Source organism: Diospyros lotus, chromosome 13, assembly GCF_014633365.1.
Source record: "Diospyros lotus cultivar Yz01 chromosome 13, ASM1463336v1, whole genome shotgun sequence".
Classification (NCBI taxonomy): domain Eukaryota; kingdom Viridiplantae; phylum Streptophyta; class Magnoliopsida; order Ericales; family Ebenaceae; genus Diospyros; species Diospyros lotus.
In genome coordinates, this window is record NC_068350.1 from 7,392,224 (window position 1) to 7,419,570 (window position 27,347).

At 34.2% G+C, this 27,347-nt stretch overlaps 2 protein-coding genes across 7 annotated transcripts in view; one reads left to right on the forward strand and one right to left on the reverse strand.

Moving 5' to 3' along the window:
- The first annotated feature begins 12,194 nt into the window (after positions 1-12,194).
- On the forward strand, positions 12,195-17,509 carry LOC127787893 (probable serine/threonine-protein kinase PBL7). The gene is made up of 5 exons (XM_052315959.1): positions 12,195-12,523; positions 14,188-14,378; positions 14,629-14,818; positions 14,914-15,305; positions 16,685-17,509. Exons 1-5 carry the CDS (start codon positions 12,430-12,432, stop codon positions 17,006-17,008), a joined length of 1,191 nt encoding a protein of 396 aa, XP_052171919.1. The 5' UTR covers positions 12,195-12,429; the 3' UTR covers positions 17,009-17,509.
- A 172-nt stretch (positions 17,510-17,681) lies between these two features.
- LOC127787891 (uncharacterized) overlaps positions 17,682-27,347 on the reverse strand; it is a 34,136-nt gene continuing 24,470 nt past the window's right edge. For 2 of the 6 annotated variants that reach the window (XM_052315957.1, XM_052315956.1), the window contains exons 16-18: positions 20,771-20,895; positions 18,289-18,376; positions 17,682-18,085 (exon numbers count right to left, since the gene is read on the reverse strand). In XM_052315957.1, coding sequence (XP_052171917.1) covers positions 17,930-18,085; positions 18,289-18,376; positions 20,771-20,895 — 369 coding nt within the window. In that variant the 3' untranslated portion in view covers positions 17,682-17,929. Of the gene's footprint in view, positions 18,086-18,288; positions 18,377-19,786; positions 20,627-20,770; positions 20,896-22,525; positions 22,637-27,347 lie in introns of those variants that run through there. The other 4 variants (XR_008020275.1, XR_008020276.1, XR_008020278.1 and 1 more) reach the window with 4 other exon arrangements.

Genomic DNA, 27,347 nt, shown 5'->3' on the forward strand with positions numbered 1-27,347 from the left:
CCCGTTCTGAAAAACTAAATCTCTATCTGAGATTTATGAAAGTTACAATATTGCCAATTCAAAACTAGCCGACTTTCTTGAAGCTTCCAAGCATAAAACGTGGCAACAAGCAATGAAATATGAGATTGCAATGATTGAGAAGAATCAAACTTGGGAGCTCATTACCAAACCAAAGGGAAATAATTTCATTGACGTCAAATGGGTCTCTAGAACCAAGTTGAATCATAATGGTTCTGTTTTCAAGCATAAAGCTAGGCTGGTAGTGAAGGGATATGCACAAATGATTAGTGTGGATTATGAAACTACATTTGCACTTGTGGCAAGGCATGACACCATCAAATTGTTGATTGCCTTTGCTGCTAAAAATAGATGGAATGTGTGTCATTTGGATGTCAAGTCTACTTTTTTGAATGACATTCTTAAGAAGGAGATTTATGTAATATCCGGGTATTTTGGAAAAAATAATAATAATTAATTTTTGTATTTGAAATGATTTATTTGTGATTTATTAGAGATTGTGGATTGAGAAATTTAATGGAGGACATTAGTATTATTGTGTTTATGAATAGAGTTAGTGGGAGAATAATTAAGAGAAAAAAAGAGTTAATGGAAGAATAATTAGTGGGATAGAGTTAGTGGGAGAATAATTAAGAGAAAAAAAGAGTTAGTGGGAGAATAATTAAGAAAAGAAGAGTTAGTGGAAGAATAATTAAAAGAAAATAAGATGGGAGAATAGTTAAGAGAAAAGAATAATTAAGAGAAAATAAGAGTTAGTGGGAAAATAATTAAGAGAAAAGAAGAGTTAGTAGGTGGAGATTAGATTATTATAATACTTAAACCAATTCCCTATAAATAGAGATTGGAAGATTGTGAGATTAGAATTGGCGTGAGAGAAAGAAACTGGGAGAAATGATTGAGCTTGAGAGAGAGAGATTGGAAGAAAGAATAGACAACACCATCAGAGAGAGAGAGAGATTGGGGAAAAGGAATGGTCAGTGTAAGCTTAAGCTAAGCAGCAAGGTAAGTGCAAAATGTTTGAAATTAAATGGAAGTTAATTTTAGTATTATTTTCTTTTGTCTTATTGTGTTTAATTTTTGTTAAAGGAATTTTGAGAAATAATATGTGATTTTAACACTCTGGAGAAAATTTTCCAAATGTGCTATCAAGGCATCAAAAACTAATACAGTAAGGGTTTAATATGTTTTCTGTGTAAACTATTATGTCATGACTTGAATATAATGATAAGGGAGTGTCTAGACATGAGGCTATGATTTGGGACTAACAGAGCTCGTGTTAAGGGTTGAGGAACATCGTATAGGGTTATCAAGAGTCCGAGATGAATGGGGTGAACAAGTCTGCATGCATGATTCATTCCATATTTTTTTATATTTGTTATGAATTTATGATTTTCTATTTACATATTATTTTTACTGAGTCTTAGGACTCGCCCTTTATTACTAACCATATAAATGGATTGGGTTCTAGAAAAGGGAAATTGGTAATGGTGGATACATTGTCGGTAGATTCAGTTGATGAGTCGTGAGACATTTTTTTTTTTTATATGATATGGGTTTTATGAATAAAATGCCCTGGTTTATATTTTATGTGTATAGAACAAACGAATCTTGTGGTAAAATTAAAATTTTTACTATTTACTGATAAATAATGAATTTTATGTAAATTTGTTTCCATGATCTCATCATACTTCTGTAACACTTCCGAGAGTTCAAGCGTGTATCTCGACTGAGTTTCAAGTGTCCTCTGTTGCTTTTTTCCTAGGGCTCGAGTTCTTGGCGAGGGAAGGTAGCGAAACCTAGATCTCACCTAGGGCGCCCTAACTTGTAGAGGCATAGCTAACCTTCAAATTTGGTAGGTAGCCGTAATTGTAATTGTGGGTTATGATAGCATCTCGGATGTAGGATCAAGGGTGCCATAATTTATGTGCATCAATCTCAAAGATTTAAAGTTGTAAGTCATAAAGATAAAGCTTATAGATTAAAAAACACACTATATGGTTTAAAGTAGACTTTTAGGTCTAGTATGATAGAATTGACTCTCACTTGATTTACCAAGGATTTAGGAGGAGTGAAAATGAGACTACACTATATGTTATTGGCTTGGAAGATGGTGAACAACTAGTTATATCCTTATATGTGAACAATATGTTGGTGACAAGAAATAATTTTTAGCTTTTGAAAAAGTTCAAGTAAGAAATGCAACAGGAGTTTGAAATGTATAGCCTAGGGTTGATGAATTACTTTTTGAGAATGGAGATCTATAAAATAGAAAAAAGACATTTTTCTTACTCAAAGAAAATATGCATGGGATATGCTTAAGAAATTAAAGTTGGAGCAGGGTAAATCACTTGTAAAGCCACTTGTTCAAAATAAAAAACTAAGGTTGCATTATCTTTATTGTTTTTAAACCATTTTTAGTTTTAAGTTTTCTAAAACAATGAAAATGTATTTACTTTGTCATTTTCAAAAACAAGAAAAAAATTTGTAAAGGAAACCTAAAATAATAAGATGTTATTTTGGCTGTTTTCAATCAAAACAATCTTTAAGTTCAAAATATGGAAAACATAATTCATTTTCCATATTTTGGCTCTAAAAAAGAAAAGAAAAAAAATCTTAAATTTTAAAAATAAAATTATATATTTATTTAAAATTTTAAAAATATAGTATATCTATATTATAATTAAAGATTTAGGATAACATATAATATTTATTAAATATATTACACATATTATGTATAATAATATTTAATATAAATTATCACTCAACAATTTATTAATCAAATTTATTATTTTATTTTAATAGCAAAATTTTATTAAAAAGAGTTAATTTTATTATTTAATAATCAAATTCATTCAGCAAAATATCATAAAATATTTTTTTCTCAAAATTCTAAAGTAAATGCGTTTTTTATTTTTTTATTTTAAAAAATATTTTTTTAAAATGATAAAAAGAACACATTTTTCAGTTTTTGAAAACAAACTATCAAAATAGAGAACTGAAAATGAATTTAAAACTCAAAATTAAAAACACAAAGAGAATGTAACCTAAAATTAGATAATAGAAAGGACAAAGTGGATGCTACTATTTTCAGAAGTTTGATTGGGAGTTTGCTCTATTAGACTATTACAAGACCTGATCTTATGTTCTCAACCAATTTATTATCCAAATTTATGCACACACCAAGTCAAGCTCATCTAAATGACACTAGAAGAGTGTTGAGATACATTAAAGGCACAACTAATTTTGGATAATAGTATGAAGAGAATACATCTGACAATTTGAAGGGACATATGTTGACAATGATTGGGTTGGAAGCACGGAGGATTGCAAAAGTAACTCAGGATATGTCTTCTCATTTGATTCAAGTTCTTTTTCATGGAACTCTAAGAAATAGCAGGTGGTAGCTCAGTCAACTATTAAGCCTAAGTATATTTCAACTGCTGTGTTGTAGCTAACTATGCCATTTGGTTTAGGAGGTTAATGTTTGATTTGGGAAAAGAGCTCTACTGATATTTTTTGTGATAACAAATTGCAAATAATCTTGTGTAGCATGACAAAATTAAACATATTAAAGTTAAATTTCATGTCAAAAGAGAAGAATCAAGAGGTTGAGTCGCTGCATTGTAAGTCTGAAGTGCAAGTTCCAGATATGCTCACCAAGACACTTCCCAAGAATAGATTTGAAGAATTGAGAAGCAAACTTGTTATCTCAAAGACAAGTCACTATGAGGAATGTTGATGCATCGAGAGGGAATTAGCTCTCAATATACATTTTTTTTTTTTATTTTGTTTAATGTTTTACTTAATTTATTTGTTGTAAAAGCAAATTAGTTGCTTAAAATTAGGAATGTTGGTTGCTACTTTAAAGGCATGTTAGGAGTGGCGGAGACAATTATGACCCTATTCTCTCTCATATAAATTTATTGTATATAAGTATTTCAATGGTATAAAAATTGTGTGCATATTTTTTATTTGCAATTTTATGTTCTACTATTTTTTCTACATACTGACTGATTTTTTAAGGAAATTTGACTTTTTGTTACTTCCTTAAAAATAGTTTTGAAAACAAATCAGAAAATAATTCTTGAAACTACAACAAAACTGACTTTGGAATTCTCTCAAAAATGATCAAATACCAGATTAAAGCTCTTGTTTTGAGTGGGTAGTATTAGACTCTCTATCAAATACCATTCTTGATCATTCTTAGTCAAATATGATTTTATAAGGTATTAGCAACATGGGGAAATGTAACGCTAAAATGGATGGGATATTACTTTAAAAAGTAGTAAACTCAAAAAGAAAATAAAGAAATAAAAGTAAAAGATATCTTTAAATTCTAGCACTAGTTATCCTCTCCCACACCATGCTTGCATGTTTGAAACTTTACCTAGTTGATAAACCATTTTCTCTCTTACAATTTACTACTCGAACAGTTAAAATATTCAATATAATTGTAATACTATGTTATTATACTGATATGATATTATAATTTAATCATAGTGAATACATGGCAATTTGTAGTATGTTACAAAAACTTAGAAACTAAAATAGAATCTGCCGTGTTCTCGACATGAATATATGATAACATGTGATTAGACTATGAAAGACTAATGGCATCGAAGATCTTGCCAATCAAACAGCAGCTTACTTGAAGCTGAAAATCTGGAAAATATAATGAGAGTAAAGCACAAAACTACAACAAATGGATTGCCAAAAGTCATGGGTGAGAAAGAAAGAAAGAAAGAAAGAAAGAGAGAGAAAAGAAAAGAAAAGGTTTCTTGTGTGCTTGAGGACATGAGTAGCCAACCCTTTTCATCATTTTAAAATGATAGCTGCATGTAAACAATAGAAAGCTTGCTCTTTTCCCGGGTCTTTGAACTTTGAATTTTCTGATAGAAGCCAGACACACATATATCTATTGCTGTGCCAGCCATTTAAGGACAGTTGGAATATATATATAGTACTGTAATCAACCCCTTTTCTTAAAACATTTTGCCAGTCACTTTGTTAGCCTGACCATGGTCAACCATTTAGAAGAATCAAGAATGAAATCTTGAGCCCCAAAAACCAATATCAAGTTGATCCAGACAACCGATTGTTATTTCATAGTTCATAGACGTGATTTCTACGCAAAGATATGAGATACTACTACTTTATAAAATGGAACATTTAATTAATAAAAATCACACACAATGCTGTGGGTTCTTTATATTTAATGATTTGGATTTGGAACCAAATGGTTTATCATAATTGATGGTACCCTCGCCAAGAATCTTAAGAATTTAGTGATTTGGTCCAATCGACAGACGCCTCAGAGTTGAGCTGGATGAGTAGCTGGAGGGTTTTCTCGAGGTCTCACGGGTTACGGCTACAACAACAAAGTATTGCTCTAAGACTTTTCAGGTTGACCCTTCGATTCGATGATTAAAAGTCAAGAGACAAAGAAAGTCAAGAATTTAACAATTAGAGTGTGTTTGATTGCATATATTTTTTATAAAAAAATATGTAATTATTACACATTTTCTATAGAAAATAATCAAACACTCTTAATTTTTTTATGAAAAAATATATATGGTACAGCCATTTAAAACTTCTTTCCATGGAATTCATTTTCTAAGAGGGTGATGATTTTTGTTTTCTAGACAATATTAAATAGAATTAAATTCTAGGTAATGCAATTAAACACACATTTAGAGTCTGTTTGATTACACACATTTATCATGGAAGATATGTAATTATTACACATTTTCTATGAAAAATAATCAAACACTCTTAATTTTTTTATAAAAAAATATGTATGGTACAAACATTTAGAATGTGTTTGATTGCACATATTTTCTATGGAAAATATGTCATTATTACACATTTTCTATGGAAAACAATCAAACACTCTTAATTTTTCCATGAAAAAATATGTATGGTACAACCATTTAAAGATTTTTTCCATGGAATTCATTTTCCAATGGGGTGAGATGATTTTTATTTTCTAGATAATATTATCTAGAATTAAATTCTAGGTAATGCAATCAAACACACCTTTAAAGTTTCTTTCTATGGAATTTATTTTCCAAGGAAGTGGGGTGGTTTTTGTTTTCTAGGCAATATTACATAGAGTTAAATTCTAGGTAATGCAATCAAACACACCTTTAGAGTGTGTTTGATTGCACACATTTATCATGAAAAATATATAATTATTACACATTTTTTATGGAAAATAATCAAACACTCTTAACTTTTCTATGAAAAAATATGTATGGTACAACCATTTAAAGATTTTTTTCCATGAAATTCATTTTTCAAGAGGGTGGGGTGGTTTTTGTTTTCTAGGTAATATTATCTAAAATTAAATTCTAGGTAATGCAATCAAACACACCTTTAGGGGTGGGGTGGGGTGTGTTTGATTGCATGAAATTTCCATGAAAAATGTCATTTTCAAGAAATTTAGAGTGTGTTTGATTGTATTTAGTTGGAAAAGGAAAATATTTTCCATCTTTCATGGAAAATAAAAACCATCGCCCCCTTGGAATCAATTTTCCATAGAAATTAAGTTAAAATATGTTTTAAATGGTTGTACCATGGAATTGAATTACATGAAAAATGTTGTATGTCAAATAATAATGATGGAATTAAATTTCTTGGATATGACATTTTTCATGGAAATTCCATGCTATCAAACACACCCTTAGGCCGCATTTGATAACCAACATTTTCCAATAAAAAGACAATTTTTTCACCCAATTTTCATCTTATGCATTATTTGATAGCCTTTTTTTTCTAAGGAATTCATTTTTCCACTAATGGTCACGTGAAGGGATTTTCCTTCAAATCATGGAAATCAAATTCCTAGGGGAAGGATATGGAATTTTCTTGGCAATTGAAAGCACACAGCAACTTGGCAATTTTCTTGATTTTCTTGATTGTTTGGTTCAAGAAAAGTAATTTTAATTTTGTAGTTTTTTATTTCTTTGAGAAAATAATTTAATTAATTTAAAATATGTTATTATTTTATTTTTTTTATAAAATTTAATATTTTTCAATATATTTTCATCATTGGATTTCATAAAAAATATGTCATTGTTCATGAAAAATAATACTTATCAAACATGAAATGCCAGGAAAATAACCAAATTTTATGAAAAATATTACCAATCAAACACCAACCAAATTTTATGAAAAATATTACCAATCAAACACCAAAAAATAAAAAATAACATCATTTTTCAAGTAGAAAATTATACCAATCAAACAGCTTAAACTTTCAATTTCCAAGAATTCATTTTCTCTGCAATTCAATTCCCTGAAATTCATTTTCTTTCCACTCAAATTCCACATTTGCAATCAAACTTAAGATAAAGCGATTGAAGAAGAATTGATTCTCTTAATAGAAACTCCAAGGTTCAACTCTTTCTACTTGCTATTTGTTGGAAAATAAATAAGCAGAATAGATATATATATATATATATATATTTTCCACAATGATAACAGCAGTTACAGCAATAGCACCATAAAGATAACTCTTGTAACACCAACACCAACCGAACATAGAATTTCTGTGATCAAATTTGCACCGAAAACTAAAGGGTTGGAGGTTCAAACCACCACTGTGCCGGAGGTGCACGGACTTGAACCAGGGTAAGAGGCGACAACAGTTGAAGCATGTCGAAGACGCTATCCTGAAGATAGATACACCCTGCACAGATTACAACATCCAATTCAGTAGGATACAACGGCCAGCTCGACAACGGCAACCACGATGGCGGACTCTAGCAGAGCTGACAGACATTGGCTCTCCCCCGCTCAAAAACTAGATGATAGGGAGTAGTAGTTGGAGACTTGGATGCCCGCACACTAAGGTATACTAACCTTGGATGCAATTTGCTATCTGAAAATCAATCGTACTATACTACGCCCGTGGAGGCCTAAGGTATACCAACCTTATATAGAGATTCAAAAACGCACGAACAAATGCTGACATTTATTGACGGAGTGAATGTCGCCATTACGCGCACCTCTGCAAGTAGAGATATTCTCTGATTCATTGCTGCATTAAAGGAAAAAATAACAACGTTGGGCCATCCAAAATAAAAAAATTAATAATTTTATTTTTTAAAATTTTTTTATATATAAAAATATATAGATATATTTATTTTTTGAATTGATCAACTAGTGGTGGCACGTGCGGACGAATAAGGGCTTGCCCTCAAAATCTAGGTGAATTCAGTCTTGCCCGTTCTTCCATATGGAAGCTCTTATGAGATTGATAAAGAGTTGTGAGGTAGGATTAGTATAGTCATGTGTTAATTTTTGTCTCAAAACTAACATTAATAGTGACTGTTAATTGCAAAACATTACTGTTACGTTATTTAGACAATAATTTATGATTGTTTTTGAATTCATAGGCGATCCATAAAGAATTATTATTATTATTATTTAATATAAAAAAAATTGTTGAATGTCTCCCAAATGAATACAAGAAAAAGGCCATTCGGGGAATAGCCAACAACAGATGGATGGAGATGTGGACGGACATTCTGCCTCTTATTTTAGAACATGGGCGGTTCCATCTTCCTTGCTTTGCATGTCTTAAGAAGAGTTCTAAGAGCCGTGACTGTGAAAACTGTTAATTTTTCTCTCTTAAACTATCTCAATTGGGAGCACATAAACTCCCAAATAATCCGGCCGGGTACAATGATAGCAACCAGAATGTTTGGTGGTTTCCATATGTTATCAACATATATGCTAAACAAGAAAGATACAAAACTTGGTTGAATGATGAGTGTTAATTACAGTTGTAATCTATTAGGCTATTTATTTAAAGCTCATTGTGGCTCAAGTGTGGTCCAAAGGGTTTGGTTGATGATTGGTGAAAAGTCTATGCAATTGACAAAATAACAAGCCCTACTAGCATTAATTTAACCCTCTCATTCATCCATCACCGGTGAAAGTTGCAATCTCAAGGCTGTTGCTGCTTGTCATAGTGACATATGCATACTAAGAGAAAGACCCTAAGGAGACAACCCAACCAATGGAGCTGTCCTCACATACAAGACAATGTTGGCTCCTGTTTTAATTAGGGCATGGACGGCTTTCCTTTATTTCTGGATCAGTTAGGAAGTTCATTTGATTTTTTTTATTGTCTTTTTGGGTTTTCTTTTGAGATCATCTTAGTATTAAAGAAGGTTAAAGTTAACAAAATCATATACCCTTAAAACTTGGACTAGTTGGAGAATAGATCCGTGATTTAGAGGCTGTTTGGCTTACCGGTATGGCCGCGGATAAGCTATTTGAAAGCTGATAAGCTATATAGCTTTTGAAGGTAAAGTGTTTGGCAAAAATTTTCAGCGTAAAAGCTACCCCGCGTAAAAGCTATTATACCAGCGTTTTTCAAAAGCTGGTACCCCCCAGCTTTGCCCAAAAACGCTGCTTGGTTGACCAATTAAAATACCAAAATGCCCTCATCTTCTCCCAAATCTCAACCAGGTTCCATCATCTTCTCCCAAGTTTTGCTCTACCATTACCGACGTCGCAGCCGTTGCCCCTCTTCCATATCGCTGTCGACGTGGTCGTGTAGTTCAGTTGGGTCGTGCCATTGCTGCAACACCAGGTCACGCCATCGTTGCAACCAGCAGGTCGCGCCATCGCTGCAACCAGGTTCCAGATCTGCCGCAGCCGTCGCCGAGCACCATCGACCTTCCTCCATTACCGCCGTCACCATCAGGTACCGCCTCCAGCCTCGATCGCGGCCTCCTCCTCCATCGCCGATGGCGTCCGTAACAAAATATATACAATATATATATATTACAGCTGTAAGTATATATATATTAATAGTAATATTTAAAAAATAATAAAAGATGTATTTATATTATATTAATATTTTTTTAATAAGTATGTATAATTTATCTAATATTTAGAAATTAATTTATAATTTTTTTATAAAAAATAATATTTTTATAAATTTTATTTGAATTATTTAACATTATATCTATTTTAGTCTTTTTGTCAGTTTTGACAACTTATCAGTTTTTACAAACCAAACACATAACTATTAATTGACAGCTTCAAAACACATTTATCTAAACACGTTATCAACTTAAACATTACACAACTTTTATACTAACCGCTATTTAACTTAAAAGCTACAATTAAAAACGATAAGCCAAACAGCCTCTTAGTTGGGTGGTGAGTTAAAGACAAATAATAATAAAATGAAAGGAAAGATTTAAAAATTAAGAGTAACATATATTTAACGTATCATCTTTTTATAATTGAATGAACTGATCTCAAAAGAATCTAATTTCACATTTGAGAGGATCTTTAAATTAAAATTTTCTTTGCTATCTCTCATCTCAATTAATCTTGATCTTCTCCATATATATAATATATATAGAGATGCAAATTATAGTGTTTGTGGATCATAATTGAGGAGAGTGCAAATAAGCTTTGGTTTGGGGCATAGGATACTGTTTCTAATAATTGATCTTGCAAAGGAAGCAGAGCAGTTCCATTCCATACTCATTCAAAGCTTCAACATTTTGATACGAACAAACGGAGCATAATACAAATGAGAGCCCACTGTCACCAGCTGTCAGGCAGGCATGCCAAATTCAATTCTCCACAATATCTACAATGCCTGCTAATACCAACACCATTCAACATTTGTTTAGGATTTATATTGTTTGATCTTATAAATTTCATGTTTATTGTGGAGTTTTTAATGTAATTAGTTTTTTTTTTATTTAAATTTGGGATCGACTCTAAATAGAAATTCACTAGTGGAGTTAGTTCTAAAATTTTATATCGATTGTTAATGATTAAAACATGAATTTTCTCTTTTATTAGAATTTGAGACCCACTAAGAAAAAATTCATAATGTATGTTAATCAATATATATATATATATATATCATAGGCACTGAATACTATTTATCTTGGTAGTAGGTTGGTCTCAATTAATGTTATTGGTCCCAATTAGGGGTTTGTACTTTGAATTTGGATGCATTCCCTTTTTCTTTTAATATTTAATTAAAATTTTATAATCATTTACATAAAATAGATAAAGGTTTCAAGTTTTGAGTTTTTATTCTGGGTAATGAATAAAAAAGAAATTTTGTATATATATATATATATATATCTTCATTACTATTCCTAGTTAACTCATATTTACCGGGAAAAAAATAATTTTATTAGTATTTATATGACTTCTTTTTTTTTGTAAAATTCTTTATGAATGTAATTTTTGTACTCATTTAGGGTTGATATTTTTTAGGAGATGACAAAGTTGGCCCCACTTTTGATTTTTTTTTACTTTTTTAATTTATTATCACTTTTGATCTTGAGACTCTTAATAAGCACCAAATTAGAAGCTTTAAGTTGCGGGGGACCCACTGATTAATTACTCTAATGACAAGTTAAATTACTAATGAAGGGTAGATTAATTAATTATTTACAAAGTTGCTAAGTTGGCACACTAAGGACAAGTAATCATATGATTTAACCAAAGGCAAAATGTGATAGACATAAAGTGGAAGCCTTTTAAGTTGAGATAAGGCTGCAATGTTACAACGTAAAATTCAAAACGTCATTCTCTTATAAATCTACCTTTTATAAAAATACAAGAAAAAAAAAATTGTAATGGGCACAACAGAAAGAGAAAGGCATTATTAACTAAGGTAGGTTCCCTATAGGCTATGGGCTATGGTTAAACATTGAAATTTTGTGAATTTATAATTATCCGCAGAAGAGGGTTCCTTTATTCCTTCCTTAATTAATAAATACTATGCTCTTTTAGGCTGCCCCTACAAAATCTTGATGGTCTTTCTTGCTGTTTTGGTCTTTCTTTTTCTAGCTAAGGAGAATATGTCAGTGTTACTCGGATCAAATTATATTAAATAAATAAATTTATTTATTTATGTACAATTTTAATTTAAAAAAAAATACAATTACACTCTCTTACCATCAAACCCATCCTCAAGGAGTAAATTTAATTAACTTTTTAGCATTTACAATATAGAAATTATACTGTTAAATGAAACTAAAAATTTACATAAATTGTTTGTTGTATGAATGTTTAAATGTTTATTATGAGTGAGTGGGAATTTGAATGAAATTGGAAGATAATAGAGAGGAGGGGCTTTGGTTGGTCTTGGGGAGATGGACCAAACCAAACCAAGGTCAATGTCACTGCATAGCTGAAGTTTCACTCACAGCTGCCTTCTGCCTGCCTCATATGGTTTCAATTTTTTTGGAACACCAATACTTTTTTCTGCCTCTCTCTCTCTCTCTCTCTCTCCCCCTGCTTTTCTATATGAGTACCTCGGGTTGGGTCTGCCCTTTTTCTTGAGCTTTCTCTCTGTACCATCTCTTTCTCCGTAGCTCCGTCTCTGCAAACAGTTCTGAGCAAACCAACAACAATATGGGCTGGTGTCCTTGCTCTGGCCAATCGGACCACACGGCCAAGAAGAAGAGGAAGAAGAAGCAGACTCCTGATCCGATCCAACCCACTTCAGGTAAATGCGTTGTATTTGCAAATCTTATGCGTAAAACGCATGTATCTGTGCTAAGTTTATACCAATAGGGCTGGGACTTGTTTCTCATCTCCCTTTTGCTCTGTTGATAAAAGCGGCTGTTTTTTCAGTTATTTTTACTGTTGTTTCTATATGGATTTTGAGTAGATTCATCTGGGTTGGGTAATTCAGTCGATTTGGGTGACTTGGTGGATTCTACATGAAAAAAATTTGGGTAGAGAGGGATTGATTGAAGGAAAAATTGAAAGCTCTTATTTATTTGTGAAAGGCCCATCTTAGCTCTTTGATATGCAACTAGCTGCCTGAGTCATTTGAGTTGTTCATTTTCTTCAAACCTTAATACTAAAAACTTCAGAAATGGTTCATTTTTTCCTTAGCAACCGAAAGCCTAACGGGCTGTTTAGTTGTGGAAAATGTTTTCCAGTTTTTTATCTCCAATTTTCTATAAAATCTTTAGTTTTCATTTTCCATATGAAATTTGAAAAAGACTTAGAAATGTTAAAAAGTACATAAAACTAATTTCCAATCTAAAAAATGGGAACATGCGCTGGAGAGAGAGAGAGAGAGAGAGAGAGAGAGATTTTCTTTCGTTTAACTTGTATTAAAGAAGGAGATTGAGATGATTTGGGAAATTTTTTGGAAAACCATGTTTTCCAAATCTCCAAATTAATAAGGAAAACTTGGAAAACTCATTTTAGGAATTTTCCAAGTTCAGTTCAATTTTAGAGAATTCAGTTTTCCAAATCTCCATTCTCTAGTTAGAAAATTTATGTATTTGAACAAATTTTCCAATTTTCAATTTTCTATGGAGTAATTTTCCAGAAAATTTGGGCTGTTTTCCATAACTAAACAACCCTCAAGTGTCTTCGGTTAGAATGTTCATGACAAAGTGCGTGTTCTAGACTTGAAGTGTAGCTTTTGGCTGCTGTGTGCCTTCAGATGATTGGTTACATACTTTCTTTCGAAATATTTTCCGGAGTTGCTTCAAAATACAGTAAGGTTGGGATGCTAGATTATATGTTCCTTCCAACCTAAAGGTGATTCATAACATGCAGTGTTGGGGGGCGGAACTGTGATGGGGCTTTGTTTTTTATGTCAATTTATTGTAATGCATCATGAGTGAAATCTCAACATAGACTCTGTAGTTCCTGGTTGCTAGTATAATTGTGTGACTTAAACACTCGACCCTCATCTACAACTGAATCCAAACCATAAGGCAAGTACAAGTTAGAGTTCTAGCATGTCATTGATTATGCAAAAGTCATGCTTATAATATCAATGAAATCCTTCTTGTTTGGTACTATGTGAATATTTCACTTCTGAAAATGCTTTTCTCTGTATAGATTTTGTACTTTATATCTACATTTATCATTGAGAAAATGGTACTTATGATATCAATGCAATCATACTACTACTAATATGGCCAGATTTGCGTATGAAAGTTCCTGGTTCAAGTTGTTTGTTAGGAAATTTGCATTCTTGTTTCTGATATCTTCTCTTTGAGTTGCTTGCATGATATTAAAACAAACACCTTAGGAAGCAATTTTCAGTTAAGAGTCTAATCACCTTTCAAATCCCATATCTCAACATCATTTTTGCATTATATGTATGCATATTACCCTAATGAATCCTTTTTTACGTTTCAGAGAAATTGAAGAAAAATCCTTCCTTGAAGGTGAAAGAGTCCTCAAAAGATGGAGGGTCCAATCATATTGCTGCCCAGACTTTCACATTTCGAGAATTGGCTGCTGCAACCAGAAATTTCAGGGGTGACTATCTTCTTGGAGAGGGAGGCTTTGGCAGAGTATACAAAGGGCGGCTTGAAAATGCAAATCAGGTCGAGCAAGTTCATCTCAAATTACTTTCCCATAAAAACTGAAGAGAGAAGAAGAGAGTTGGCCCCTGCAACAACATGCTTCTTATTACCTAATAGATATAAGCTGTTTTTCTATTGTCTTTTTGACAAATATCTTATAAATTATAGCTAGATTGTGATTATTATAGTTTTCTCATGACAAACATTGAGTTTAATGTTTTGTTACTTTGATCATGGTGAAATTCAAAACTCTTTGCTTCTTTTGGTGTAGACTGTGGCCATAAAGCAACTTGATCGCAATGGATTGCAAGGCAACAGAGAATTCCTTGTTGAAGTGCTGATGTTAAGTTTGCTTCACCATCCTAACCTTGTTAATCTTATTGGTTACTGTGCTGATGGAGATCAAAGACTTCTGGTTTATGAGTACATGCCACTTGGGTCTTTAGAGGACCATCTTCATGGTATGTAGAATATTTGATAAAGCACACATCTTCTCAGTTGCCATCTTTTAAAATGTTCTTACTTAGCAACAAAACTCGGACTCTTTTTTGTGCAGACATTGCACCTGGAAAGAAATCACTTGATTGGAATACAAGAATGAAAATTGCTGCTGGCGCAGCAAAAGGATTAGAGTACTTGCATGATAAAGCTAGCCCCCCTGTTATATACCGTGATTTAAAATGCTCCAACATTTTGCTTGGCAAGGATTATCACCCCAAACTATCTGATTTTGGGTTAGCCAAACTCGGGCCTGTTGGAGATAACACACATGTATCAACTAGGGTTATGGGTACTTATGGATACTGTGCACCAGAGTATGCAATGACTGGCCAGCTGACTCTTAAATCAGATGTTTATAGCTTTGGGGTTGTTCTTCTTGAGATCATTACAGGTAGGAAAGCGATTGAGGACTCGAAATCTGCAGGAGAGCACAATCTGGTAGCATGGGTAAGAGATCCACATATCTTATATCTTTTACTTATAATTAAATATTTTGAATTATTTGTTTGTTCTTTCTGTTAAAATATCACATGGGCCAGCACATATATTGTCTCACATTCTATACTTCTCAAACTTCACTGGTTGCATAATGGTAGGTTTTAGTGATTTAGATTACTGTTGATGAAATCCTGTGGGGATGTCTAACATTGTGGCTCTTCCTACTGGGGGTGATTTTCTGTGTAGATGGAAAGTAAGCTGCCATAGGTTATCACCCTCCCTTTTCCATGCTGGCCACCAAAATCTTGTAGACAGAGGAAGGAACTTAAAATGTTTGGGTTGCTAAACTATCGGACAACACATATAAGGCCTTAATTCCACTATGTCCAGAAAAATATTACAACAAAAACAACATATCAAGCCTTTAACCCACTGTGGGCCAGGTACATAAATCCTAACTCACTACTCACTTATGCGAGGCCCTTATAACTTGTATACCTAAATGGCTCCCACTAAATTTTTCCCAGTCATTATGTTGGGAAAACTATCAGACTAAAATCTTCAATATCATATTTCTTGGTAACAAGGGATATGTTTCTTGAGGATCAAACCTTATTAGACAATAGCTGAACATATAAAATTACTAAAATTATTCTTAAAGCTGTAGTTGATACCAATTACCAGAGAATTACCCAGTTGTTAGTGAGCTCTTATAAGAAATGATCACCATTACTCGGCATATCTTTGTGATACTCATTAAGGTTCATGGAGCTCAATTTGAATGGTGGACTTAATGGAACCAAACTCCTGAAACGGTTTCGGTTGGTTCTGGTTAGGTTCAAGTTAAAGCACAGGAGTGCAATGAAGAGTTTATCAACTTCTAGCTTTCTTAAAGAAAGAAATCTTGACAATATCTTCAAAATGATGACATGAAGAAGAACCAGTAGAATCGTAACGATGCCTTAGATCCCAATTCCTGGTAAGAATGAAACTTGCTGAAAGTCCACCCCTGGTCTTGTGAAACAGTCATCTCATTTGCGTGGAAGTGATTTGACTTCTTGATTCTATGGATCAAATTGATTACCTTAAACTTAATCTAAATGACAACAACATAAAACCAAATGAATACAGATAAAATTCAACAAAGCAGACCCAAGTCAAGTGAATTGGAGTCCAGTTAGATTCAACCACCTTTACCCAGATTGTATGTTGTACTCAAGTCTATAGGAAACACCAGAGAAAAGCATGAGATTGATTTGCAGTTTATGAAAGTCAACTTTTGTAGTCGGATGTCATGAGTGACAGAAAGGGTAGAGAGAAAAGGACATTGACTTTTTCCTCAGTGGGCTGGTTTTCAAACATATTGATCGTATCTTGACTTCATCCAGGCAAGACCTTTATTCAAAGATCGAAGGAAATTCTCACAGATGGCTGATCCAATGCTCCAAGGTCAGTATCCAGTGAGGGGGTTGTATCAAGCACTTGCAGTTGCAGCAATGTGTGTCCAGGAGGAGCCCACGATGCGCCCGGTCATAGCTGATGTAGTAACAGCTTTGCGTTACCTTGCTTCGCATAAATATGACCTCGAAAGCCAGCCACTCCAGAGCTCCCACTGGACCCCTTCTACTCCTACTGGGACCAGGAGAGACAGTGACAAGAGGCCCAATGCTGGTGGTGCATCACAAAGAGATCGAACCAGAAGGCTAATCTGAGATTGTTCTTGGTGTCAAAAGTTCTAGGTATTCATTTTCAAGAGTAGGCTGCCTTGAAGCATCAGTTTGCAATTTTAATTACTTCCAAGCACCAGACTGGTGCTTAGCTAGCTATCCTTTATACACTGCAGTCAGAGATGACCAGAGCTCAAGTGGAAAATTTCATGTTGGTTCATTTGTCGGTGTGCTCATCAAATTTTGTGTCTGATCTACGCTACCTGATCCTGATGTGTTTGTTCTGGGAGAAAAGTTTGGGTTATTTGTTGATGCATACATACATATACATCAGTCCAGGGGGTCATATTTGTGCCATGCCTTCAAGTCACTGGGTTTCCTCGTTTTCCTGTGTCTTCTTTTTTGTTTTTTTAATTTGTACATATACATCAGTCCATGCATACATACTTATTCAATAGATAGGTCTTGTAAAATTGAACGGTTGTTACCGTGACAATATTGTATCATGGATTTGATATGCATATGGAGATCTCAAGATTTTTGAGTGTTTGGTTTTGGGGATGGGTATTTGTTCCCCAAACTGTGTCCACTGTGGTCTGTTTATTTATCTCCTTCCAATTGCCGCAGGGCCCAGCTCAGTTTGGATATGATTTTGAACTTGTCTTCTTTTTTTTCTTTTACTTTTGTTGGGGATGGGGGATTTAAAAACTGGATAAACTTGATAAAAATTTAATATATATATATATATATATATTGTCTTTCATCCACTGGTAGACATTGCATAAATTAATGAACGTAGAGTGACAATATATGTGTTTTACAAGAGAGAATACAGGGGAAGAAAGGTCAATACTGCACATAGAAATTTACTCGGAATCCAAAATTTAACCAAAGAAAACTAGGTGCTGCTAATCTACCACATGTACAAGGTGTAGCCCAGTACTGCTTCGGTACTGTCCACTTGAATTATATCTTATTCCTCGGTAAAATTACCATAAATCCCACTATTTTTCCTGCTCTTGGGAGCCACTTGTGTTGATGGCAATGCTGGGGGCGAGTTCCTCGGTGGCAGGTTTGCTTTGACTGGGCTCCTCGGCACCAGGTGGTTTCCCCTGCTACATTCTAGTCATCTTATTTCAAGTATCAGCATAAAAGGGAGCACACGGTGAAGTGGGTGTGTGAATGAATTATTCCAGAGGACAATTTCTGTGAATAATCATCTTAACAGGTAGTTGAAGGTTCAACATTGTTCATAAAACCCGGAAACTTGATGATGATAGTCACCAAACCAAGAATCATATTGGACAAAGTAAATAAATCATTACCTTGTTCCTGTCCCGCCACCCAATCCCAAAAGGGAGTAAACCCGTCTTTCTAGCGGGCACTTCCCTTGAATAATCTGGACGCCCAGGCCTACAAAGCATGTTCTAGAATCGTTATACACCCCATCTTCATCCAGAAGCAAGGAGAAGAGTATAAATTGACGTTCACAAGCATGGATACAAAGAGCGTAGGTTTTATCTATTTTCTTTATTGGTACCAAGAGTTCAAATTTTATTTTAATCAAATGTGTAAATAGTTCGTACATCAACAGAGGAGATGTAAAATATGGAGATATCGGTGGTAAATGATTTTAAACGCCTATAATTACTTGGGTAGTGTTGGTTGTGTGTGATCTACAGAGTGATGCAGAACTAGAAAGCTACTTCTTCTGGAGTGACGTGCCCAATGACGACAAAACCAAGGAAATTTGAAATTTTCATGTTGAGAGCATGCTGTTCTCATATTTTGCTGAAAGTAAAACCACTTCTCATGTTCACAGTTCTTACCTAGAGAAAATACTCATCCTTCATCAAGAATTAACCTTGTTAGCACAGACCAACTCAGAACGGACCATACAAAATTCAATTTTCCATGGTTAGCTTAGTCATTTATCGGAAACTTGTTATATCCATTGATCATTTTGTTCAAAACATGACCAGTATAGCAAAATCAAAATTCTCATAAATAATAATAACATATCAAGCCTTAATCCCATTATGTCGGGTTGGCTATATGAGTCATGGATTTATTTTCTATAAAGCTCTTATAACTCATATCGATATCTAAGAGTCTCCCACTAAGTTTGTTTTGATCTTCATCGACCTTTTTTGCTAAATACTTGTTTCATTCCATATAATCTTCTCACAAAAATCTCTGTTGATCTTTTTCTCACATGATCAAAGTATTTTAATCATGTCTCATGCATCTTATCTTCAATAGCAGTTACTTTGACCTTATTAATATAACCTCATTTCTAATTATATTTTTTCTTATTTGACAGCACATCCATTTTAATTGATGGGAATTTGCTGATTTAGCGACATTATAATGTCAATGTTTCTAATCTATTTTAGTGAAATATTGAGAATACAATAGTGGGGTTTCAATGTAAGAAGCACTGATTTAGGCTCACAAATAGGCAACCAAAATAAGGAGATCACCAGTTGCATCATTAAGGTACAATGGCTGCCCCAGCTATAATTTCACGCTTACAGCAGACTTTGTTCTAAAATAAATGGGCATTTAGGAATCAAAATAAGTTAGAATAAGGAAAAAAAAAATTGGTTTAACTTTAACCCTAGCTAAGTGATGCTAAGAAAACAGCCCCTAAATCAGTGAAACCTATTGTACTCCATAAGTTAAGATGGGAGAATAGCCGGCTGATATTCTAACAAAGGGCAGTACAAATAATTTTTTTCTACACAATCTTGGACAAGTTGGGAGTGAGAGACATCTTCACCTCAGCTTTAGGGGGGGGGGGGGGGGGGGGGGGGTGTTGATAGATGTGGATGGGAGTCTCAATTTGTGGATTATAAGAGCTTAATTTAGGATTGTAATTGGTATGATTTGTACTATTTGTGTTAATATATTTTCTAATTTTTTGGTTTCAACCATTTCCATATGTAAGAGTGATTGATCAATGGAACTATTCCCCTGTATTCTTCTCATCTATGCATGGAATCAAAGATGGAAGATCAGAATTATAGGAAAGAGAGGATGTCATCAAAGCAAAAGTAACCTTCAAGAATAATCTGGATGAAGGAGAAATTGTTGTTGAGTTGTTATTTCATTGTCAATCCAGACACTAGGTTTGTTGTGATACGTATATATTTTACCAATATATTTCTCTTAAAACAATTCGGAGGCCTAGCACATTTATGGTGTTTTGTCTTCAATTTTCATTTAAAGTTGTCATGAACCTAGGGTTTAGCTAGGATTAGATTAGAATTCGGAAGGATCCGAGAGGCTTAGGATTAAGAACATAATGTTTAGAGGGGAATTTGGACAGAAATGGGGGAAGATAACATATAGAATTGAGGGAGAGATATTGAGAGAAAGCGGGGAGAAACAAGAGAGAAACGAGAGGGAGATTGGAGAGAAATTTGTAGAGAGAGAATTAAGATCTTTGTTTATCAATTCAAGCACACTCTTCTCTACATACTTAAGCCTATTTATAGGCTATATAACTGAAAGAAACATTAAGAATAACAGCCCCATGTGCTGTAACAGAATAACAGAAATAACTCCTAACAAACTAAGGTAACTAATGACATTATTGCCCTTCTAATTACCCTTGGATCGTGACAAAAGTTAATTCAGACTCCTTTGTTAAATAAGCAACTGCAAGAAGCAAAACAAATTCTCAAAACAAGTTTATACTTTTCACTACAAGAAGAAAAAAAAAATTGCACATTATCATGAACTCTTGGATACAGATAAGAATGCTATAAAAAGAACAAGAATGTCATGTCATTGCTCATGTACCGTGGGGAAGCTAGTGCTTTAACTTGACCGTGTTCGTATTGCACAGTGGCCTCCAGCATCGTTTCGGCCATAACTGCCCTCTTCTCCATTTGAGCAAGTGAAGCTACAGCCCTTTCATATTTTTCCTACATAAAAGTGGATGGCTGAGATATATATAACCATATAGCATAGATTTTTTAAAAAAAGAGTGCTGAAACTTTTATTCTTAACCAAGATATGGATCCAGATAGACAAGGTCAAATAATAATGTGTCCACATTCTTAACCAATTTCAGACTGCTTTTCCACAGAGAACTGCTGAACATTGATCTTTTTCCCCAATTGAAACAAAAACAAACTTAAATAATAGTGGGTGGGCCCCAGTAATCACCTTGGCTTTTAAATATTGAAAAATAATAAAAAAAAGACCATTAGTTAGGTTTATTGTTACACAGTTCATGATTCCTCTTGGAAAGAGGTAAAATAAAGGTCCACAAATCTCAAAAAGAAAGAATATGAATTTTAAGTGGGCAGTTAAAACAAGGCCAATTTGCAATCTGTTTAAATTTAAATGAGCACATTCAAATGGCTTAAATGTACCTCACATAACAGTAAAAACAGGTGAGCCTCACAAAGACAATTATTAATTATAGGCAAAGCATATGGCTTTGGAACAAGATGAAACTCCAAATGGTGAGAACTGAAATGAAAAATTATGTGCTGTTGCAAATTTATTAAATGTCACATCATACTGGAACGGAAAAATATATTTTTTTCATAGAGAACAAATCAACTTAAGAAGCCATAAACCTAACTACTTATTTGGTTGATGACAAGCAAATCAGCTCTTATATGGTTCAAAAATTTCCAAAACACATAGAGATTATATGAGATTGCAATACTTATAGGAAATTAGAAATAAACACAAGTTATTTTTATCCATTTTATTAAGTTGAATGCAAAGTTCTTGCTCCTTGGAGAACAAAACTAAGGATTTTGCTTTAAAAATTTAATTATATCATTTTTGTTGAGCTTTTTGTTGAAAGTGCAGGTACTTCACATGAGCTCCCTAGAACACCATACAACCCCCCCCCCACCCCCCCCCCACCCCCCCCCCAAAAAAAAAAAAAAGAAATTATTTAATGCTGTCCCTGGATAAATCCATAGCAATAGCACTTGTTAACACCCGGTCTTTGGCCTTTCTACTGTCAGTCACCAGGAGGAGAACTTTCCTACCACAGAGGGAACACCTCTTTCACTAATTTTTATTCAGAAATATGTTAACATTAGTTGGCACTTGAGTGTATAGGGTGACTAGGATTCGAGTCAGAACAAGGTATTCAACGGCGAAAGGTGCCATTAAGGGGCTATGATGTTCATGGCACTTGAGGTGCTAGGCACCAAAAAAGTGCTTGCCCAACGAAGTAAGGTGCTAAATTAATAATAAATATATTTAATATAAAAAAAGACAATCAAATAATGCATTATAAAACATCTAAAACATTACCAAATACAAATTCTTATAATATTTTTCATGCAAATACATAAAATGTAGAAATATTATATAATAATTGATAGAATTTGAGCAGAAAAACATAATAATTTTATTCCAAGGATAAGTCTAAATATATATAGTTTTTGGAGAGTCAACAAACCACTTCCCTAAAAATAGGACACTAACTTAACCACCTAAATTGAAACCTTAAAATTAGAGATAAGAGGATAGAGATAAAAGAATAAGTCCACTAATGGATCAACTTTAACTGTAATCGCTTACTCAAATATAAGATGGGAAGACTGAATAGGATAGGATAAGATTCTTATCTCTTGACACTCCCCCTCAAGCTAGTGAATGGATAGCTTCCATTCCTAGCTTGCTAATTATTTTCTGAAAAACAACACCAAGAAGTCATTTTGTGAGTAAATTTGCAAGCTAATTTCCCGTAGACACAAATGGAGTACGAATCAAACCACTATCAAGTTTTTCTTTTACAAATTGTCTATCAACTTCAACATGTTTGGTGCGGTCATGTTGCACTGGATTGCATGCAATATTAATGGCTGACTTATTATCACAATAGAGCTTCATCAGACCCTTCCACCTAACTTTCAGATCTTCTAAAATTATTTTTAACCACAAAAACTCACAAATTTCAAGAGCCATTGACCTAAATTCAGCCTCTACACTAGACCATGCTACAACACTTTGCTTGTTACTCCTCCAAGCTACAATATTTCCTCCTAGAAATGTGCAGTATCTAGATGTTGACCTTTTGTCAATTACTGACCCATGCAGTCACCATCAATATAAGCTTCAAGAGTTAGCTCTTGTCCCATTTTGAACAAGATTCCTCTACCTGGTGTACCTTTTAAGTATTGTAGAATTTTGTGAACTGCTTTCTAATGTATCTCTTTACGGTTATGCATAAATTGTCTGACAACACCAACAACATATGCTATGTCTAGCTTGGTATGTGATAAATAAATAAGTCTCCCAACTAACCTTGGTAGAGGCTCTTATCTATTGCTGCATCTTCTGGATTATCACCAAGCCTATGATTAGGTTCGATAAGAGTTTCAACAGGCCTGCACCCTAGCTTACCTATATTTGTTAATAAACCTAGGATATATTTTCGTTGAGATATGAAAATCCCTTGCTAAGAATGTGCCACTTTAATACCCAAAAAATACTTCAGCTTGCCTAACTCCTTTATTAAACATTTCTTTAGACTTTCCATCCCTTCTAAGTCACCCCCTATCATTATGATGTCATCTACATAGACTAAAAAAATAGTTACTTTCCCTGAAATAGAGTGTCTTATAAACAGAGTATGATCACATTGACTTTGTTGTATCCCAAATTGAGCATAGCTTTGGTAAATCTTCCAAACCATGCTCTTGGAGATTGCTTCAAGCCACATAATGCCTTCTTTAATCTGCACACAACACCCTCTCTTGTATTTGAACAAAACCCAGGTGGAATTTTGTTGAAAGAGGCTGAATAAATTAGAGGATTTACTTGAGATAGGGAATAATAGATATGGAATGTATAGATATTTTCTCTGTATTAGGTAGTTTCCAATTGTACAGATTTCCATTGTTAGTTTCCTTATGTAGGTGTCAAGATTCACCTTAAATAAGGCTGTAAATTCATTCTAAAAATATAGAAGAATTACAAGAAGTTCTTCAAATCTCCATATAGTCTCTTCCTCTAGGTCACCATATAAAAAAGCATTTTTTTCATCAAATTGCTGCAATTTCCAATCAAGGTTAGCTGCTAATGACAACAATACTCTTATAGTGTTCATTTTTGCAATTGGAGCAAATGTTTTAAGACAATCTACACCATAGGCTTGGGTATAGCCCTTAGCAACTAATGTTGCTTTATACCTTTCCACTAACCCATTTGATTTATACTTAATTATAAATACCCATCTACATCCCACTGGTTTTTTTTTCCTTTAGGCAAGCTCACCAAGTCCCATGTTTTGTTTTTATCAAGTGCCTCCATCTCCACCTTCATAGCATTTTTCCAATTCTCATCACCTAAGGCCTCAGATACAGTTTTTGGTATTGGAATGGTATTTATGTTGGTAAGTAGGGCTCAATGACTACGGGATAGATTTTTGTAAGACATGAATAAGTGTAGAGAGTGCTTAGTGCATGCTCTAGTTCCTTTATGAATAGCAATGGGAACATCACTATCGCTAGAATTAGATGATTCAGCAACATGTTCATTAAGATTTTCATTCAGAGAATTAGAAGGAGAAGTAGTTACCTCAATATGACCAATGTCAAGACTAGGAGTAGAGTCTAATAATTGGATAAGTGCAAGCTGAGTAGCCAATACCTTTCTTCTTGAGTATACTAGCAGTGGGCAGGTAGGCTCTTAAGCAAGTTTTCCCTGGATCAGTTCTTGTGTGTGGGACTAATCAGAATTGGAACTACTAGATTTGGGTTGAGAGAATGGAACAGAGGGAATTAACGAGAATGGAAACTCAAGAAGGAAGATGTCACAACCCTAGGGTATAATGGTCATTAAAGCATGCTGCAATTACTTATTTGTATTTTTCCTTTACAACTAGTATTTCTTCAGTTACATTTCTATTTTAGAATGGAAAACTGTAATATTTCAGTTACAAATGATAACTGAAAGCATTAACTATAAGAGTAGCTATATAAGCTACATGAGAGAATCTTTTTGGAGGATATTGAGAAATAACTGATTGAATGCTTTTCTCTCTTCAATTCTCCCCCTGATTTCTCTCTCGCATCTTTCTACACTTCTCTCCCTTTCTCTCTGTTCTCCCTGATCTCCCTCCATTCTTCTCATTTCTGCCTCCCTTTCTATGCTCTCTTTCCCAATTTCTTCCAAATTCCCTTACAAACCCTAGGTTAAACCTTAGTGCATGACATTTGGTATCAGAACCAATTAGTCCTCAATTGTAATCTCGGCAATTTGTGGCGAAATTCTTAATAGTTGAATTTAGGTTTAGATGCGACACAAAGCAAGCAATTTTCGAAACTAATCGAGCCGCAAGAAGTGGACTCAAGAAGCTCAACAAAGCCAATCAACTCTCAAAAGACTGCAACAAGAGCCGATTGATTTCCAGTGCGTCTTGGGTGTTAATTTCCGCTTAACATTCAAGCGAATTCCAATGTTCTTGGCTTGGAATTGAAGGTAAAGCAAGCCAGAAGAAAAGGTTGACGATTCTTGGTGCGATTCCGGGCAACAAAATAGATCTAGCGGAGTGTGGATCCATAACAATTGCAACTGAGATTCTGGTGATAAGGAAGGCACGAAGTGGACGCAAGTCAGGGGCGATTGTTGAACCACAGCGACCGTAATAAGAGTCCAAGCGATCTTGAATCCGCAACAAATCAAACATAGAACTGGAGGATCGTTGATCTGCATGCGAGCCATCAACAATTGCTTTCAGTGACGAACTCAGATCAAATTGATTCTCAAGTGATTTATGAGATTTTCGACCAACTAGATCTCACTTATTGAATTAGAAACGGGTCAAGAAGCAATCTTGATTGAAGTTGAGAGCAGCGATATCGTGAGCCTATTAATCGATTCCCTGTTTTTTTTAGGCTACTAAATTGGAAAGTAACGGAAGGCGAATTGCTGGAGGCTAATACGGAAGTGAATTTTTAAGGATTGAAACTATCAAGATGGCCAAAGAACTTTGTGAAAGTATACAGTCATGGGAGAAAGCATTCAAGGAAAAATGCACTTAAGAACGCAATCAAATTGGCTCAGCCACAAGCTGGATGACCTACTCATTCTAATGTGTAGGACATTCCAGATCCCACTATCAGTGACTGCCTTCAAAATCCACTGCTGAACCAATTATAGAGGATGCTGAAATCCTACCAGCTACCTTTGGTTTGCGGCAAGAAGTTGATGAAACACCTGCCTTGGATCTGGCAAGTCCGACTGAAGCATCATTCAATTGTGCGGATAATGGTGCTAGAATCCTTCCTCCGACTTCGGACTTACAGGAAGCTGAGGAACAATCAGAATTGGTAAAAGATATTGAGTTATTAGATGTTCCAGCTAGGAACCAAGTTGGAGATGCCCAGAAAGGAATGGCAGTTGCTGGAAAGATCACTGCAACACCATCGGGGAAGAAATCTGTTGAGGATGAACCTTTGGTGTATGCTAGCAAGCAGGAAGCAAAAGATGTTGTGAAGTGGGAGAAGGTTACGAGCACATCAATTTTGAATTTTGAAGATTATAAGCCTGTTGTTCTTGAAGGAATAGGTACTCCTCCAATACCTTATGTCAATGCAAAGCTATTAATTGAGGATTTACTGGATGGAGTCAGAGAAGAGGAAGAAAAAGAAGTTAAAAATCGTTCATGTTTGGCGAAAGAATTTACTGATTTTTTAGGCACCATCAAAGAAATCACAGGAATTTTTGTTAAGGGCAAAGCAAACAGAATTTTGAGTTTTCCTCAAAATATAGATCACTTGGAGAAGAGAGCTTTGCCAAAGAGATCTTTGGGGACTTGCAAGAAAGGAAGAGGAAAAGACCAAGAAGGAGAAAGAAGGAAAGGAAAAAAAGATGGCTAAGGAACAGTCTAAGATGGATGAATCAGATCGCGAAAGCAAGGATTGGATGAAGTAATTTCTTTTGCGGGAGGCATGCAGAATCAATGGCCATAATCACTCCAGATCTTTACTGTGATTTCTTGGGGACAAGAAATTTTTAAAGGAGGGGGGATTGTCGCAACCCTAGGGTATAATGGTCATTAAAGCATGCTGCCATTACTTATTTGTATTTTTCTTTTACAACTAGTATTTCTTCAATTACATTTCTGTTTTAGAATGGAAAGTTGTAATACTTTTAGTTACAAATGATAACTAAAAGCACTAACTATAAGAGCATCTATATAAGCTACTCGAGAGGATCTTTTGGAGGATATTGAGTAAGAACTGATTGAATGCTTCTCTCTCTTCAATTATCTCCTTGATTTCTCTCTCACATCTTTCTACTCTTCTCTCCCTTTCTGTCTATTCTCCCTGATCTCCCTCCATTCTTCTCATTTCGCTAAAAGCACTAACTATAAGAGCATCTATATAAGCTACTC

What these genes read in the sequence shown, in the direction of transcription:
- LOC127787893 (XM_052315959.1), top strand. Translation starts at nt 12,430, where the DNA reads ATGGGCTGGTGTCCTTGCTCTGGCCAATCGGACCACACGGCCAAGAAG. An exon ending in GGCTTGAAAATGCAAATCAG is followed by an intron (nt 14,379 to 14,628) that starts GTCGAGCAAGTT and finishes CTTTTGGTGTAG; the next exon opens with ACTGTGGCCATAAAGCAACT. An exon ending in AGCACAATCTGGTAGCATGG is followed by an intron (nt 15,306 to 16,684) that starts GTAAGAGATCCA and finishes GACTTCATCCAG; the next exon opens with GCAAGACCTTTATTCAAAGA.